General features: G+C 55.6%; 6 protein-coding genes across 6 annotated transcripts; 3 read left to right on the top strand and 3 right to left on the bottom strand.

The window, feature by feature from the left end:
* Window positions 1-284: 284 nt before the first annotated feature.
* J7T54_003192 (Mitochondrial acidic protein mam33) lies at window positions 285-1,276 on the top strand (the record flags this gene model as incomplete). Its single annotated transcript, XM_051510304.1, has 2 exons — window positions 285-646; window positions 715-1,276. 2 exons carry the CDS (start codon window positions 285-287, stop codon window positions 1,274-1,276), a joined length of 924 nt encoding a protein of 307 aa, XP_051358803.1.
* A 388-nt stretch (window positions 1,277-1,664) lies between these two features.
* J7T54_003191 (Oxysterol-binding protein-like protein-like protein) lies at window positions 1,665-3,306 on the bottom strand (the record flags this gene model as incomplete). Its single annotated transcript, XM_051510303.1, has 4 exons — window positions 1,665-2,021; window positions 2,069-2,740; window positions 2,790-3,036; window positions 3,188-3,306. The coding sequence occupies 4 exons, from the start codon at window positions 3,304-3,306 to the stop codon at window positions 1,665-1,667; spliced, it is 1,395 nt and encodes a 464-aa protein (XP_051358802.1).
* Window positions 3,307-4,277: 971 nt separating this feature from the next.
* J7T54_003190 (uncharacterized protein) lies at window positions 4,278-6,719 on the bottom strand (the record flags this gene model as incomplete). The annotated part of the gene is made up of 4 exons (XM_051510302.1): window positions 4,278-4,646; window positions 4,704-5,162; window positions 5,209-5,845; window positions 5,899-6,719. 4 exons carry the CDS (start codon window positions 6,717-6,719, stop codon window positions 4,278-4,280), a joined length of 2,286 nt encoding a protein of 761 aa, XP_051358801.1.
* Window positions 6,720-7,383: 664 nt separating this feature from the next.
* Window positions 7,384-8,384, bottom strand: J7T54_003189 (histone chaperone asf1; the record flags this gene model as incomplete). The annotated part of the gene is made up of 4 exons (XM_051510300.1): window positions 7,384-7,777; window positions 7,828-8,136; window positions 8,188-8,227; window positions 8,276-8,384. 4 exons carry the CDS (start codon window positions 8,382-8,384, stop codon window positions 7,384-7,386), a joined length of 852 nt encoding a protein of 283 aa, XP_051358800.1.
* A 792-nt stretch (window positions 8,385-9,176) lies between these two features.
* J7T54_003188 (mRNA 3'-end-processing protein-like protein) lies at window positions 9,177-12,285 on the top strand (the record flags this gene model as incomplete). The annotated part of the gene is made up of 3 exons (XM_051510299.1): window positions 9,177-9,842; window positions 9,894-11,334; window positions 11,384-12,285. 3 exons carry the CDS (start codon window positions 9,177-9,179, stop codon window positions 12,283-12,285), a joined length of 3,009 nt encoding a protein of 1,002 aa, XP_051358799.1.
* A 1,191-nt stretch (window positions 12,286-13,476) lies between these two features.
* On the top strand, window positions 13,477-16,493 carry J7T54_003187 (eukaryotic translation initiation factor 2C; the record flags this gene model as incomplete). The annotated part of the gene is made up of 2 exons (XM_051510298.1): window positions 13,477-13,785; window positions 13,836-16,493. The coding sequence occupies 2 exons, from the start codon at window positions 13,477-13,479 to the stop codon at window positions 16,491-16,493; spliced, it is 2,967 nt and encodes a 988-aa protein (XP_051358798.1).
* Between the last annotated feature and the right edge of the window lie 215 nt (window positions 16,494-16,708).

Genomic DNA, 16,708 nt, shown 5'->3' with positions numbered 1-16,708 from the left:
TTGATCAGATACTTCCAACGCAATATGCCATTAATTCAATTACTTCATTATTCGAATCGCTGATCAGAAACGTGAACGTGATGCTTACTCAGGTCACGTGGTCCCGCGTTGTCTGCCCATCCGGGACCCCTCGTCGCGATTGGCCCCATTCTGCAACCGCCCCAAATTTTCGAGAAAGCTGCGTCGACAGAGCTCCATCCGTCATCCCCTTGTGCAAATTTCAACATCACCCTTCTTCATCCTTTTCCCATCCAAGCTTTTCTTCAGTCACACAACTCGCCATCATGCTCTCTCTCCGTACTGTCGCGCGCTCTGCGCCCCGGGCTATCGGCCGCATGACGGCGGCCTCCTCCGCCATGGCCGCCCGTCCCAGCGCGCTCCTCTACAAGCAGACTACGTCCTACATGGCGCGCCCCGTGGCCGCCAACTTCTCCACATCCATCGGCCGCTGGGCTCAGAAGAAGGGCGAGACCGACGAGGAGCTCTCTGCCAAGCTGGACTCGGAGATCCAGGTCGAGGAGGAGATGAAGGCAAATGAGCAGGATCCCGCCAGCGTCAAGGACTTTCTGGCCAACACGGCCTTTGAGCTGGTTGACTCTCCCGGACAGGAAGTTGTCAAGCTCGTCCGCAGCTTTGGCGATGAGAAGTAAGATTTTTTGTCCTTTGATGTCTAGTGATGTCTAGTGCTGTTTCGAGCTATGCTGACTCCTACAGAATCACCGTCAGCTTCTCCATTGCCGACATTACTAGCTACGACCCCTACGGCCAGGATCCCGCCCTCGAGGACGAAGAGGCCTTTGATGACGAGACGAACATGCAGAACTCCAACAAGCAGTCGCACGTCCAGTCTACTGGTGGCGCTCGCTCTGCTCCCGCAGAGGAGGATATTGAGGGCGAGGAGGACGAGTTCGACGAGCCCCCGACCCCCATCAGCCTCTCCATCCTGGTCGAGAAGCCCGGCAAGGCGGGTGGCGCCCTGACCATTGACGCCTCCGCCGCCAACGGCAACATCCAGGTCGAGAACCTGCACTACTGGGACGATGTCTCGGTGGCCAAGGCCGAGGGCCCGGAGGCGACACACAAGCGCGCCGAGCTCTACCCCGGCCCTCCCTTTGGCACCCTCGATGATGACCTGCAGGTGCTAATGGAGCGATACCTCGAGGAGAGGGGCATCACCCAGGCGCTGGCCGTCTTTGTGCCCGACTATGTCGACGTCAAGGAGCAGAAGGAGTACGTCCGGTGGTTGAACAACATCAAGAACTTTGTCGATGCGTAAAGCTACGGGGGCGAATGACGATGACTCTGTAACGAATAATTTCCGCTCTTGTACTATACGGCTGGGAAAGGCGATACCATAATATGTAAAATCAAATACTGTAACAAATAACGTCTGAATCCATTCATCAATCACCAATCCACGTTCACCAAAAGCCAGCGCACTCATCATAACAGTAGCTCGCGCGTGTGCGCTCTCACAGTAGTCACCGTGCCGTATGCAAACCCAGTCCTCGAAACGCCCACAACGCCGCTGTCGCGAATTCCAACCAGGCGATATACCTATATGTGTGTACCTAATCAGCAAAGCTCGTCCCCCCTCCGTAGTCTATGCAAAAGTCGTCTCAGATTATTCTCGCTCGCAGCAAACACTTCAGATAATCCTCCGCTCAAATGACACCTTCGAGACTCCACTCGCCCCTTTGTGCCCGCTCAAGCACCTCGCGGCCCTTGTCTGTGAGATCGGGCCGGCCGCCGTTGCCAGTGGCATGGTCAAAGAAAACTGGCTGGAAGGTGGCACCCGTGCGCTCACGCTCGCGAGCCTTCTCGCGCTGGGCCTCCTCAAGCTCGAGCTTGATGTTTGTGGCCTGGGAGAATTGCTTGTTGTGGATAGCGTTGGTGACACCGGACCAGAAGTGGAGAGACTCGTTGGGAGCTTGCTGCTCATCGGGAGGAAGGATCTTGGGGGCGACGTTGAGAGGCGCAACATCAATGATAGTGTGCTGGTCCTCGGGGGCGACATTTTTCTTCTCGCGTTAGCCTTGGCTTTACACGCAGCTGGAGTTTCACTTACGAATGGCTTGGGCCCGAGAGAGAAGTGAACGCGTTCCCTCCAGGGACCGTTCAGACGAGCCAAAACATCCTCGTCCGGAACATCCTGCACCCTATGCTTGTCGTCATTCTCTGGGTCGTACTTGAAGATGACACCATCGATTTTGTTCACGGAGCGGGTCCAGCCCTCGTCGTAGTAGTGCAGGATGCACTTGATCTTTGTCTGTGGGCACTTGATGTACGCCATCTCGCTGACAGACACACTCAGACTGCCGCGCAGCAGACCACCCAGGTGCGCCGGCGGGTGGGTGAGCTGGTATTCCTCGCCACCGCGCTTCTCGAGTGTGATGAAGATGCCCATGTTGTGCTCGCCAGGGAGCACCCTAACGGAGGTACCAGTGAATTTGGCCGTGATCTGGTCAAAGCCACGGGCACTGATGCCCTTTTCGGGGCAGCTGACGTGAAAAGCGCTCACGGGCGGGTGGTGCGACGTCTGCTCCGTAAGGTAGGAGATGCGCAGGGGCTTCGTGTCTGGCGTGGCCGCGCCGTGCTGAGGCACAGTGAGGGAAGCGGCAGAGGCATTCTTGTCACTCTTTGAGGATGACTTGAGGGCGGAGAGTCCACCTTTTGCACTGGCCTCGCCAAATGCGGCGGTGTTGATCCTGGGCGCATTGTCTTCGGTTTCCCAGTTGCACTGTACTTTGTCAGCGGTGCCGCATTGCCTTGAGCCCGGGCCTGCTTACACGGAAGAACTCGCCAAGTACCGAGTTGTATGGCTTGCAAGGCTTGCCCTTTATGTACTTGAGATCCTTTGTGAGCCAGAAGCGGACGACTTCGAGCATGCGGTCAAGCGGCTCGTCCGAGGTGCCGATGCCAGCGAAGGCGTTGGGAGCGTCGATGTAATTCCAGTACTCGAGATTCGGCGTCGGCTCGAGCAGCTGCGAAGGCAGAGAGAATCGAACGGCAGCGAGGTCAGAGACGCCGATGAATCTGCGATGCGAAGAAGCATGTTAGCCTTGTACAGAGCCTGCAGGGTATGCGCCCTCCGATATCGCGATTTCCATTGCAGACCGCAAGTCATGCGCAACGCGCGTTGTGATCTTTTCCATCCCGAGGAAGGCCCTGTGCATCATGCACTCACCTTTTTAAGATACCCAAAAACGTTCTCAACTTGGAGCCATCGCTCTGCTGTTCATCGGTGACAGTAGACGTCTCGACTGTCGGCGGCGCTGCTTCGGAAGTTGCTGCTGACGACGCCATGATCGATGCGTACGCTCGCGAGATCCGGCGGGGAGGTTGGATATGATGTACTTTGTAGGAGCACAGAGATAGAAAGACCGGAACAGTCAAGCTGATCAAGGCTTAGAGGATGGTAAGAGGCTCAGAGTTTGGCTGTAGGGAAAGTCAAGGGCGACCGGATTCCAAGATTTCGGTGGTCGATTTGGGTAAATCGGTGACGTTGCGGGGCGGCAGGAGGGCGCGAATGCCGCTATGACACAGGCGATAAGAGGGGTTCGCTTAGCGCTTGGCTGCGCGATCCAGGCTACCCTGGGTTCACTGGACTGGTCACTGGACTGGTCACAGGACTGGTTGGGGTCTTGGTCCTTCGACAATGATGTTTGATACCATGTAGATGACGCAGACAGATGCCCGGGATCACGAGGCAATGCTTGCGCGGCTTTGTCTCCTCCTTCTGGGGGTATTCACCTGATGGATGGCGTCTTGCATCACGGGATCATGAATATCCTCTAATCTAACTCCAATCTCGGCCGTGGAGCTTATCAGGGGCGTCAAAGCTTGAAGGACATGGAGGCTGTCACAGGCGTGGCGTCCTGCACCCAATCATCGTAGCACATGGCGAGGTGTCTGGCAGCGATATCATGGCATGCTTCCAGCACCCCATTCCGGAAAAGTCAGTCGCACCACAGCACCAGTTACCATGCAGGTACGCCAATGTCGCGCCATGTCGGGCCGCGTGATGGGAGGACTGGCCCTCGTTGAAAGGGCTCAACTTCGTACCACGTCAAACCACCATGTGTATTGTACCATACTACGTACACGACTACACGTACGGTGGTAGACGGTCCGTAGACCTATGAAAATGCCGGTGCACGGTGGTAAGCAGACATGAACCCTCCATTGAACGGACTGCAGAGAGAACCGAATTAGATCACATGCGATATGGCGCACATGTCGCTGCCACGAATCGCCAGGCATCACACACAGTCTCTTCATGGTTTGACTGCATCGTCCTCTCTGCCAGCAAACCAACCGTTCCAGGGCCACAATCCCTTCTCCTTGCTTTCCACCTCCAACGCCATCAACCTGCGCTTCCTGCCCATCGTAGGCTTGACCGCCACCGGCGCCGTGGACCAGTTGTCCTGGACAGCCTCCTTGGGTTCCCTCATCCTGGCGTACAACAAAACCGGCAAGGCCGCGACTTTCTTAGACAGAGTCGCGATCTTGCGTAGGACCACAGTGAAGGTGCGTGTCTGTAAAAGCAGGATGAGGATGGTGAATGGAACGCATACGAGAAGCATTACGAGCGCGAAACGCCAGTCATTGGCGGGTATGTCAAAGTCAGTCATCCCAAAGACGGACTGCCGGCAGTCAGCACATGCAACAATATACGAGAGGGAGACTTTGTGTCGACTTACCGTGACGAACGTGAGTGGGAGGAAGATCATGCTGATCATAGTCAAGATCCGAATGTTGTCGCCCTGATCAATGGCTCGCCTGCTCTCCTTGATGGAGCTACCGCTGAACAGCTGGTCTCTTAAGTTCTCGATTTCCTTGCGTGTGCGCTCGTTCCGGTTGAGCACTTCGCCAAGATCACTGACGACTTTCTCGAGTTCCTTTCTCAGCAAGCCCATCTTGTCTCGATAGGCATCGGCGGCCTCTGGCGTCAACGACGAGGGAATGGGCCACAGCAAAGGATGGGTTCCGGCCCAAAATTCATCAGTAAAGGAATCAAAGTAGGATGCGATCATTGCTTTCAGCCCAGCATTGATGACTGCGAGAGTATTGTAGGCCCAAAAGTATCGTCGAATGTAGGTAAAGTGCTTGTCTTCAAAGAGAAGTTTATCTCGCAAGCGGCGGTCGAACATGAAATCGGTCTGCGACTGTTAGCACACAACAACCTCCTGAACAAGCGGCACGTACAGGAGGCGTGATGAGCTTGGTGATTCTCTCATGAAGGATCTGGTTCCTCTTTCCGGCATCACGGAATTCTGCGACCAGCAGGTCCAGGAACGCATAAGGACCATTGTAGAAGCTTTTCTCCTGGAATTCTTCGCCACGGACGGTGTGCTCGTCATCGGGAAAGCTTTGAATACTCAGAAGATGCCATGCCCCGAACGTGTCAAACAGAAAACCCTCCTTGGTACGCTCCCTTCTAGGGCGGATACGCAGAGGCTTCGTTGGCTCGCCCTCTAGGGACAGGGCAAGGATGGAACCGCACTCGGCAATATCAACATGATCGCCGGTGCGTTTGTCCGACGGGCGCTTGTCGAACCGCTGCCAAGGTGCTGGCTCAAGACCGTCACCGACAACAGTGTAGTACTTGAACGCGAAGAAAAAAGAACGCTGACGCAGACGGGCCGTGGTGATGGCTGGCTGAGGCACAGGGGCCGTCAGAGGATAAGGATCCTTCTCAAAGGCGCGATGGAGACAAGCATGCGTCCGGCCTCTGTGAGGAACATCAGAGAGAAAGTGATGGATGAGCTCGGACATATCAAAGTGAGGTGACATGGTGAGGTGAAGAGCAGCCATGATCAGCGGCGTGGGTTCCTGGACGATTCTTACCAGTCAGTGAGTGCCACACTTTCATGAATGGAGGGAACGAGAACATACGTGATCCTGCCTACACAGTCTCCCTTGTGGTTCACGTCTTTGATGCATTCCCACACCATGGGCGCATCGACAATCTCATCCTGCATGTCGAATGGCCCGTCACCAGCGTACTTGACGACGCCCTGAACATCTACATCCGTGCTTATCTTCGTCGCCTTGGCGTCGGTATCGACATCGTAGACCTCAAACGTGGCACTGAGATAGCCTTCTCGCTCAAACGCCGCGAAGTCCCTAAAGGGCTGGGCAGTGTCAATTTCTTCCCTCCGCTTCAGCACGTCCTCCAGCAAACGTTGTGTCTCGCCCCAGAACTCAGAGTCGCGTAGGTGTTTCAATAGCATGTCATCCGCAAAGGCGAGGGGCGCTAGGGCTTTGGTGGTTCTGGGTGTCTCATCGGGAGGCGGGATAGAAGTAGGCTTGTTGGGCTGAAGGTTGGGCGTGCTGTCCAGGAGACGGATGAAGTTGAGGTCCTCGTCATGGCCTGGAAAAGTCCCATCGCTCAGTCGGGACGTACTTGGGAAGAGCTTAGGCGACGGGGAGGATAAGTGTCCTAGCAAAGGTCGCTCAGACGCATCTAGCGTCGACCGCCGCGCTGCTGGCCTCGTGATGGCCTGGTGGCTCGAAGCATCGCTGAAAACGGGACCAGTCGGCGCTCTGGCAGGAGACAAAAAGGCCTCGCTGACGGTGTGCTGCGTGTCTGAGCGCTCTCGCCTGCGACTGCCCACGTTGTCGTGAAGGGCACGGAGACCTTGGATGTACTGCTCGTGCTGCCGTTCAACCGCCCTCACAAGATTGTCGAGGTTGTTGACCTGCTGGGCTGCCATAGCTCATTGTCCGCGCACTGGTAAAGGTAGTATCAAAGACTGGACATGAGCAACAAAATGAAGAATCACGGAGCGCAGAGGCAGCCCATGTTCTGCCTTTTCAACCATCGTAAGCCGCCTCACTCTACTTGCCAGGCAGCGTCGGCGACCACCGATGGAGTTGGGATCAGCTCTGCGGCTGCGGCTGAGCACGCTCTACAGACCAAAGCTGGGCGTCGCAGACTCGCGGTCGGATTGGGAAATGGTGTCGTGGCCGCCCATTGTGGTTCGCATGCGGGAAACCCCACCTGGGCTCCCATGACTGTTGTAGAAGAGGCCGTGAATCCAGAACTCCAAGAATGAATGTGAGCCAATACCCATCCCTCCTTTGGCAGGCCTCGAGAGCAGGGCGTACTGACCAAGCGCTGTCACACTTGCGCGCAATCGAGGAAATGAACGGCTAGCAGCGGATGATACACAACATGACGAGGCTTTGAATATTCCTTTCTCAAATCCTAAGGGGCCAACCATGTGATAGCTTCCCATAGGCCCTCCCTGTCATCCGTCATCGCGTCGTAACCCTCATAATCTATGACCCAACACCGTACAACATAAACTGATCTACGGCCACTAACAGTGGACCGGCTTCAACGAATTCGTCTTCGGTATTTGCATGAGTAGGCAACTAGGAAGCCACGCTGACAGGCTTGGGGCCTGCGGTGCTGTCAGCAGGCTTGCTGTCGGTGGCGTCGACCTCCATGGCGTCGTCACCAGCATGGCCAGCAGCGCCAGCAGCGCCATCGGCTTCGTCTTCCTCCTCAATGTCATCCTCACTCTCGTCTTCCAGGTCCACACTGCCCTCATCGGAGGAGTCCTCGTTGGCGTTCTGCTCCGTCTCGACGCCTCCCATCTCAGAGTCCTCACTAGGCTGGGCCTTCTCCTTGTCCATGTCGGCCTCAGCGGCCTCCTCAGCAGCCTCCTCCTCGGCTTCCTCAGCGCCGTACTGATCACCGTCGGCGACGAGATCGGCCTCGGGCTGCTCAGGAGGGAATTCGGCGGGCGCAGATGCCTCGGAGTCCCTTGATTGCCTGTTAGTCTTCATTTCGCAAGCACAAGGTGCGGTACTCACCACTTGATGGCGAAGCGGGTTACACGAGGTTTCTCGGCCAGAACGTTGCGCCTGACGCGATCGACGAGAGGCTTGGCAGGGGGCTCATCGATCAGCTCCTGGGAGTCGTACTCGTTGTTGACATAGTAGCCGACACGGATGAATTCACGACCATCGTAGGCACAGGTCAAAAGGACCACAGTAACGCCCAAAATGTCAGTCTCGGGGATACGAGACGTGTTGGGCGCGTCGGCCTCAAAAATGAACTTGTTGACGCCGACAGGGATGGGACCGACGAGAAGAGAGTCGAGTTCTTGGTCGTACTGGTCACTGCACGACAGTTAGAGAAGAGCGGTGTAGATTGTGCGTAGCTCAACTTACGAAGTAGCAGACCCGACGTAGGTCAACTTCCATTCGAGATCTACAACAGTCAAAACAAGGCCTCACAGCGGGTTGCAGGCTGCCTTACCTTTCTCGAGCTGCTCGTGGCACTCAAACGTGATCTCGAATTCGTACTTGTCCGTGAACTTGGCGGGGTTGTTCAGGATGTTGACACCCAAAAGACCGACGACGGACATGTTGGCGATGTGAGGGGAATCGTGGGATGAAGAGGAGAGGTTCGCTAAAAGCGTGATTGAAGTCGTTGCAGGCCTACGTCGCAGAGAAGGCTGTTGGCGTGGAACCAGAAGGTCGGCCTCAACAATGGATGAAGAGGGGCAGGCTTCGAGTGTTCGGTTGGTTGACTCGCACGGTTTGTTTTGCGCACAACGACGGGCAAACAAATGTTGGCTTGAGAATATGATGCAGGGTTGAAGAAGAAATTGGGGACCTGAGAGACGGAACTTATCAACATAAGCTTGCCGCAAAATCGAAAGCTGGCCGGAACATGAGCTTGAACTGAGCTGATGGTGGGACGCGCCTGAAGGGACCTAGAGCGCGTTGAGTAGTTGCACCTGCTTGACGCGACAAGTTGCAGGGGAGCCTTGAGCGTCCCGGGTCCGTGCACACCCATAGCAAAGATCCACACCGCTCAGGATGGCGCTAATCCCATCTTGCAATTCTGCCATTTAGCCCAGCCTCCTAGGTCCGCGAGCCAGAGGCCGACAATGAACCAATGTTCCAAGCTCCAAGACTCCAATCTACCTTTTGCCACGTCATTTTTCACCCTGCTCATCACAAACCTCGAATTGAAGCCGCTCGCCTTTTGAGCCATCTCGAAGTACCGGCACGAGCGCCTCAGCTCCGCGACATACCCTCGTAGTGATCACCGACCGCGACGTGCGAATTTTGCGACGCCAACTCAGAGCTCGCAAGGCATCGCGCTCTGGCGCAGCCGCTTGTATCGCAGCATACATTTGAGTATCGCGAGAATGGCTTCGGAAGATGCTTCATGGGGTGAAGAGGGTTTCGAGGGCGCAAATGGCGATCCTACTCAGCATAGCGAGCAGAATATTGAAGATACTGCGCAAGATCCACATGCCCCTGGTGATGCAGACGACGATGGCTCAGATGACGGAGGAGACTATGATCCAGAATCTGTGTCCTTTGACCCTTCCAATCAAGTTCCAGAACAAGCTGCCTTTGCAGTGCCTGAACCAGCTCCTGCACCCAGCAAGCCCAAGATGACCGGCGGTTTCATAGTGGAGGCATCAGACGACGAGGACGAGGAAGAAGACGAAGCGGAGGAGAAGAAGGACGACCAGGCGCAGGAACAGGAGCAGGGCCAGGCGCAGGAGCAGCAACAGCAAGCCCCCATCCCTCCCGCGACGGAGGAAAAAGCTGGAGAGCCAGCTGAAGCAGCGCGAAGTGCTTCGGCCGTCCCAAGTACAACTGACGCAGTAGCAGCACAAGCGCCGCCACCGCCGCCGCATATCCCCGGCATAGATCCTGTGCAACTGCTCGAGGCGCGTGTCAATGAGGATCCCCGAGGCGACACGGACGCCTGGCTAGAGCTCATGGCAGAGTACACGCGACGCGAGAACTATGAAGCTCTGCGTGCCGCATATGACCGCTGCGTGAACGTCTTTCCACAGGCTGTAAGGAACCTCTTTTGCTTATGTACAACGTCTCGTACTGACCCGCCTTAGGCTGATGTCTGGGTTGAATGGATCGAACTGGAACTTCGCATGGATAATTTCCGCGCTGTCGAGCACCTGTTTGAACGCTGCCTCGGGCTCGTCCCCAGCGTCAAGTTATGGACTGTCTACCTGGACTACATCCGCCGCATCAATGATTTGAGCAACGACGCATCAGGCCAGGCCCGTCGCACGATCACACAGTCTTACGAGTTCACCATTGAGCGCGTTGGTGTCGACAAGGACTCTGGGGTCATTTGGTCGGACTATATCCAATTTCTCAAGACTGGCCCCGGTCAGGTTGGCGGCACGGGGTGGCAGGATCAGCAAAAGATGGACCAGCTTCGCAAGGCCTATCACCGCGCCATCAACGTGCCCACGTCAAAAGTGAACGAGCTGTGGAGAGAATACGATCAGTTCGAAATGAGTCTCAACAAGATGACAGGTCGCAAATTCATTCAAGAGCGCTCACCTGGCTACATGTCGGCCAAGAGCGCCAACATCGCCCTCGACAATATCACGCGCAACCTCCGACGAACCAAATTGCCTCGCCTCCCGCCTGCGCCTGGCTTTGATGGTGATGTCGAATACAAGGAACAAGTCGAGATTTGGAAGAAATGGATCGCTTGGGAGAAGGACGACCATTTGGTGCTTGCCACCGACGAGCCCAAGGTGTTCAAGCAGCGCGTCATGTACTGTTACAGACAGGCCCTGATGGCTCTTCGCTTCTGCCCTGAGATCTGGCTGGATGCAGCCGACTGGTGTCTCAAGAATGATGTGCGCGAAGACGACAAGGAGACAGCCACCGAAATGCTTGTGCAGGGCATCGCCGCCAACCCAGAGAGTGTGCTCCTGGCGTTCAAGCATGCCGACCACATTGAGGCCAATTATCCCGTCAAGGAGGGCGACACTGTCGAGTTTGCCAAAACTGTGCGGAGACCGCTTGACGACGTCCTCGGGACGCTGTACGCGTTGGGTGACAAGGTCAAGGAACGTGAGAAGCTCGAGGTATCTACGCTCAAGCAGCAAGCAGCCCAGGAAAAGTCGGAGGATGCTGCTGAAAACCAATACGACGACGAGGAAGAGGGTGGCCTGCCTCGCAAGTCGCCTACGGAGCTCCGCATTGAGGCCATCCAGAAAGGCTATGCTGCCGAGACACAGCTGCTGTCGCGCACCATCTCCTATGTGTGGATCGCCATGGCACGTGCCATGCGTCGGATCCAAGGCAAGGGCAACCAGACAGAAGGGGGCCTTCGCAAAGTGTTCACCGATGCTCGTCACAAGGGTCGGCTCACAAGCGATGTATATGTTGCGGTAGCACTGCTGGAGTCCGTCGTATACAAGGACCCGGTGGGCGCTAAGATCTTTGAGCGCGGTGCTCGTCTCTTCCCGAATGACGAGGTCTTCATGATAGAGTACCTGAAGTTCCTCCACAGCAAGGACGATACTACGAGTAAGTCTGCCGAGTTGATCTTGTGGGTGTTGCTAACAAACAACCACAGATGCTCGCGTCGTTTTCGAAACATGCGTCAACCGCCTGGTTAGCAAACCCGAGACCCTCCACAAGGCGAAGCCGCTGTACGCCTACTTTCACAAGTATGAATCGCAGTTTGGCGAGCTCTCGCAGATCTCCAAGTTGGAGGATCGCATTGCGGAGCTTTTCCCCGACGATCCCCGGTTGAGCTACTTTACGGCCCGCTACTCTTCCGACAAGTTTGATCCCGTGGCGGCCCCTGTGATCATCTCCAAATCTGCCCAGATGCGACCCAAACAGCTGTTGCCGACGATTGAGCAACCCGGGTCTATGCGATCCAGCCCGCAGCCGGCGGCGTACGAAAGCCCGAGGCCACACTACGTCCAAGTTGCGCCCTCGCCCAAAAGGCCGCTTGGGCCCGATGACGAGGAGCTCAATCCACCCAAGCGACTCGCTAGGGGCGTGTCGCCGCTCAAGGGAGCCGCAGGGCGTCGTCTGGACCAGCAGCGTCGCAATCAGGCTTCGGCTCTGCACAGGGACATTACATTCATCCTGTCCATCCTGCCGCCGGCTCACACCTATGATGGCGCGCCTTTGAACGCGGCGGGATTGACGAGCATACTCAGAGAGACACCACTGCCCCCCGTATCCGAGTGGATCTCTAAGATGGGTCCTCAAGCACGCCAGCAGACGCCTGGCCATGGTCGTCAGACTTCTGGTGAATACGCAAGCCGCCCACTTAGTCCTTTTGGCCGCGTCCAGTCTGCTTCTGGCGGTTATAGGAACTCGCCTCTGGCTGCTGGCGCGACCTACCCTCCCCCGCCCAACGCAGGTGCTCTGCCCCCTGGCGCTCTGCCTCCTGGCTGGCCTGCACCCCCAACAGGGTATGGGCAGCCTCAGCCGCCTCAGTACGGTGGCTACCCGTACTAAGGATAGTTTGGACGTGTGATGTAGGATAGGGGGTCGTTGGTTCCGCTTCACGCACTCTTTGTGTTCACTGCATTGCTGGCGTTGACATTACGGGGACGAAATCAATGGAAGTCCCCAGGCAAACTTCGACAAGCTGCACAGGGCGTTCCGGCGAGGGATGCATGTAATCCATTTGCAGACAGTTATTTAGTAGAGAGGCATAATACAGTTGTGGAACCCTTGACCTCGTTGCCTCGACTTGCATGACACTCGCTTATTGAAAGCCATTGCGAGCCTTTCCGCATGGCAGATGAACTTCTCTGGGTACTTTAGTGAAATGAGTCCATCGTGTATGTGTTTGGCATCGCATCTTACGGTTAGCCGCGTCTCTAGTACCCTAACGATGAGCACGCGCAGGCACCTTATCAAAGCCCAGCACAATGGCGGAATTACGCTCTCCAGTTTTTTCGCAGTGAAGAAATACCTGTGCAAAATGAATCTTACAGTACAGCGTTCTGGGGACTGGAGACTGTAGCCCTCTAGCAGCGGTGAGGAGTCGGCTGATCACGCAGCATTCACGCTGACGTCTGCCCCCCTGAACAAACATCGGACGACGTTTGCCTATTCACGCAAGGCTCTGTTTTCTTTTCTCTTTGCTCTATCTTCCACCTCAGAATCGCATTCAGTCCTCTCATCGCCGCACCAGCGTGAGTTCCTTCCTGTTCACACTTGTGACCGCCAACACACCGCTCGCCTTCCTTCCTCATCTTGAAAGGCTTCACACAACCCTGTTGGCATATCACTACAAGCCTCAGGCATTACAGTCTGCCTACTGGTAGGTATAAAGCCCTCCCCCTCTTCCCTTGACTCGTCTTCCTATTCTTCATCACCACCGACTACAACTCCTCTTGCCTCCTACAACACTTCAAACACCTGAACACGGCTCACCCGTTTGATCTCAGTCACTCAAATCACCATTTTTAACCAGTGGCTCACTATCACTACCTTACTGTACGTGCATGATTCCTTACCCATGAGCTCTGCACTGGCTGGCTGCCCACAGAGCCCACGCTGTTATGGTCTTTCGCTATTGACCATCTTCTGCCTACCATTCACTTCCCCGTGAACGGCAGCCTTTTACTCTTTATCTCCACAGGGACTGACCATATTTACCAGCAACTCCGAGTCCAGATCGGCCTCAAGCATACCGCCATGTCAGAACGTGGCCGCTCACCAGCGCCGTCTGGCACCAGCTCTCGCCAGGGCTCTCCTGCTCCGTCGGCTGGGAAGTCACCAGCTGGTTACCCCCCTGCTCTGGGCAGCGACCCTGGACGGCTCCAAGCCGACAAAAAGACCAACACCCGTATCGAGCTTGGCCCTGAGGCCTATATCTCTGGAAACGCGGATAAGTTCACCGAGCGTGGACAGAAGTATAACACCGAAGGTGTTCAAGACATGGTCGGTTCCAACCAGTACCGCATGAAGACCTTTGATTTCTCAAAGAAAATCTACCAATACGATGTAAGTGCTCCAAATTTCCATGACTTGGTGTTAGTCCTCATTGAACTTAGGTGATCATTACTCCGGAAGATCGAAAGACTCCCTTCAAGAAGATCATGGCGCACCGCAGCGTTCAACAGATCCTGGCTCCGTACACGCCGGAGCTTTGGCTGTTCGATGGAAAAAAGCTTGCGTGGGCGCCTGGGAAAGTCGACCGCGGTGAGATCCGTGCCAAGGTCGACCTTGATGAAGACGAGCGTCCTGCTGGTGAGACTCCTCGCTCTGGCGCCGTCTTCAACGTTGCTTTGCGTGTCACCACAGAGATCAACCTGTCGGTTCTTCAAGCCTATCTGGAGAAGAAGACCTCTTTCAGTTCCAAGGTTATTGAGGCTCTCAGCTTCGTGGACCATCTCTTGCGTCAAGGCCCATCAGAGAAGTTGCTGTCCATCAAGAAGAATTTCTACAACACTGGAAGAAAGTCCCGCCCCCTTGTGGATGGCAAGCTTCTAGAAGTCCACAAGGGACTTTATGCTTCTATCCGCCTGAGCCACAACCTTGGCCAGGGCGGTGTGGGATTGGCCTTGAACTGTGATGTTGCCAACACAGCCTTTTGGGTTTCTGGAGAGTCTCTCGAGCAGGTGATTTGCTACTTTCTGGCGGCAAACGATCCGAAGAAATACATGGGTCTCAATCCAGCAACAACACTGGCCCAAGCCTTGAAGCCAATGAAAACCCCGCAAGGAATTGAGATGACAGATGCCATGAAGCAGCTACGCAAGCTTCGAAAGCTGAAGTTCAAAGTTCGCTGCCGCAACCGCCCGGCTAGCTTGGACGACAAAGTCTATACCCTCATGGACATTAGCTTTGACAAGTCGGGAAATCTAGGCCCCGAAGGCGCGACAGCCAAAACAGTCAACTTTGATTACAACGGAAAGAGTACTAGCATCGCCGAATACTACAGACTCAGGTATGGGTACACAATAAAGTACTCCAACTTGCCACTCGTGGAGACTGCCAAAGACGCCAAGTTTCCTATGGAGCTTTGCTACATCGAGCCGATGCAGCGTTACAACTTGAAGCTCACCCCGAAGCAGACCGAGTCCATGATCAAGATTGCGGTTACCAAGCCACCGCAGCGCAAGGCTGACATTGAACTTGGCGTCAAGGAGCTCGACCTCCCCAACGACCGCCTGATGAAGTACTACGGTGCCACATTTGAGCAGCAGTTTTCTCAGGTTCAGGCCCGCATCCTCGCCCCCCCTTCCGTGGACTTCAAGGTCGGCAAGCAGGAGCCTCGATTCGGTGGTCGATGGCGCCTTGACCAGGGCAACATCAAATTCTGGAAGGCCAACACAGTGCCTCTCAAGAATTGGGGCTTCATCGCCCTCAACAACTGTGTGCCCAAGCAGGCTCTCGATGCCTTTGGGCGAAAGTTCAAGCAGATTTTGGAGAAGCACGGCGTGGTCGCCCCTACGCCACCCATGATTCTGGAGATCCCGGGCAACGCGCGCGACACGGCAAAGTCGATTGAATGGGCTCACGGCGAAATCACCAAGGCTCGCGGCTACACGCAGCTATTGTGTATCATTGTTGGTTTCAAGAACGACCCTTCATACGAGCGCATCAAGAAGAATAGTGATTGCCGTTTCGGCTTCTTGTCGCAGTGCATGGTCGCTGATCATCTCAAGAAGGAGAGCGGGATCGACCAATATGTCTCCAACGTCGCGATGAAGGTCAACGCCAAGCTTGGCGGTGCGACGTCTCGCACAGTTTCACCGTTTGGCAAAGGCCCTACGTATTTTCCCCCCAATCGTAAAACCATGATCATTGGTGCCGACATCAGCCATCCGGGACCCGGGTCCGAAACTGCTTCAATTGCAGCTTTCACCATGAACATGGACGCGGACGCGAACCGATACGGGGCTGCCGTTGAATCGAACGGCTACCGCACGGAGATGATCAAGGCCCCGAACATTGACAAGTTCATGGCCACGCTGGGTGGTGTCTGGCGTCAGTCTCATGGCAACGGCGTTCCGGATCATATCATGTATTTCCGGGACGGTGTGGCCGAGAACCAGTTTGCGGCCGTTCTTGATCAGGAGGTCGCAGCAATGCGAAACTTCTTTGTTTCACGCAACGTGAAGCCTTTGCCAAAGTTCACGGTCATCGTGGCCACCAAGCGCCACCATATTCGCTTCTTCCCTGGACCTGATCAGCGCAACAAGGGCGGTGATCAAAATGGCAACTCGAAGCCTGGCCTCCTGGTTGAGCGTGAAGTCACCCATCCATCTCTATGGGACTTCTACCTGAACTCTCACAAGGCGATCCAAGGCACGGCTCGTCCTGTTCACTACTATGTGATCAAGGATGAGATGAATTGCCCCCCTAATGATCTCCAGCGTATGATCTATCACCAGTGCTACTCGTACGCTCGCTCCACGACTCCTGTCTCTATGCACCCAGCCGTCTACTATGCCCACCTCGCGGCAGATCGGGCTCGAGCACATGAGAACGTTGCCACAAGCCAGGGATTCCGGGCCTATGGCAAGGGCCATGAGGTCACACGGGACCGTATTGCCAAGGGCCAGACCATTGGTGGCACAGGGGACTCGCTCAAGAATGCCGAGGCGCCCCCCCTTCTGCCCCTTGGAGGCCAGGTGCCTGAGGGTGCCACCCCGGACGAGAAGGGCATCCGCACCTTCATGAAGACCACAATGTGGTTCATCTGAGAGGCTCATCAATGACTGGCAGGTCCATTTCAGGGGCTAGGAATGGGCTGCCAATATCTGGGGAATGAGACGTTGGGAGAGATAGCTTGAGAGACTCATGATGACATTGGCACCTGCAAGAATGGGCTTTAGTAGGGGACGCATCACGCATAGCGAATTCAATGGTTGCCCTGGCACTGGCTGGCATGAATGGAAGTGATCGCACCTTATGATCA

Source organism: Emericellopsis cladophorae (assembly GCF_022114955.1).
Source record: "Emericellopsis cladophorae strain MUM 19.33 chromosome Unknown NODE_90_length_58644_cov_116_488500, whole genome shotgun sequence".
Classification (NCBI taxonomy): domain Eukaryota; kingdom Fungi; phylum Ascomycota; class Sordariomycetes; order Hypocreales; family Bionectriaceae; genus Emericellopsis; species Emericellopsis cladophorae.
Note: the sequence above shows the minus strand (reverse complement) of the source record. Positions and strands in the feature narration are given on the sequence as shown.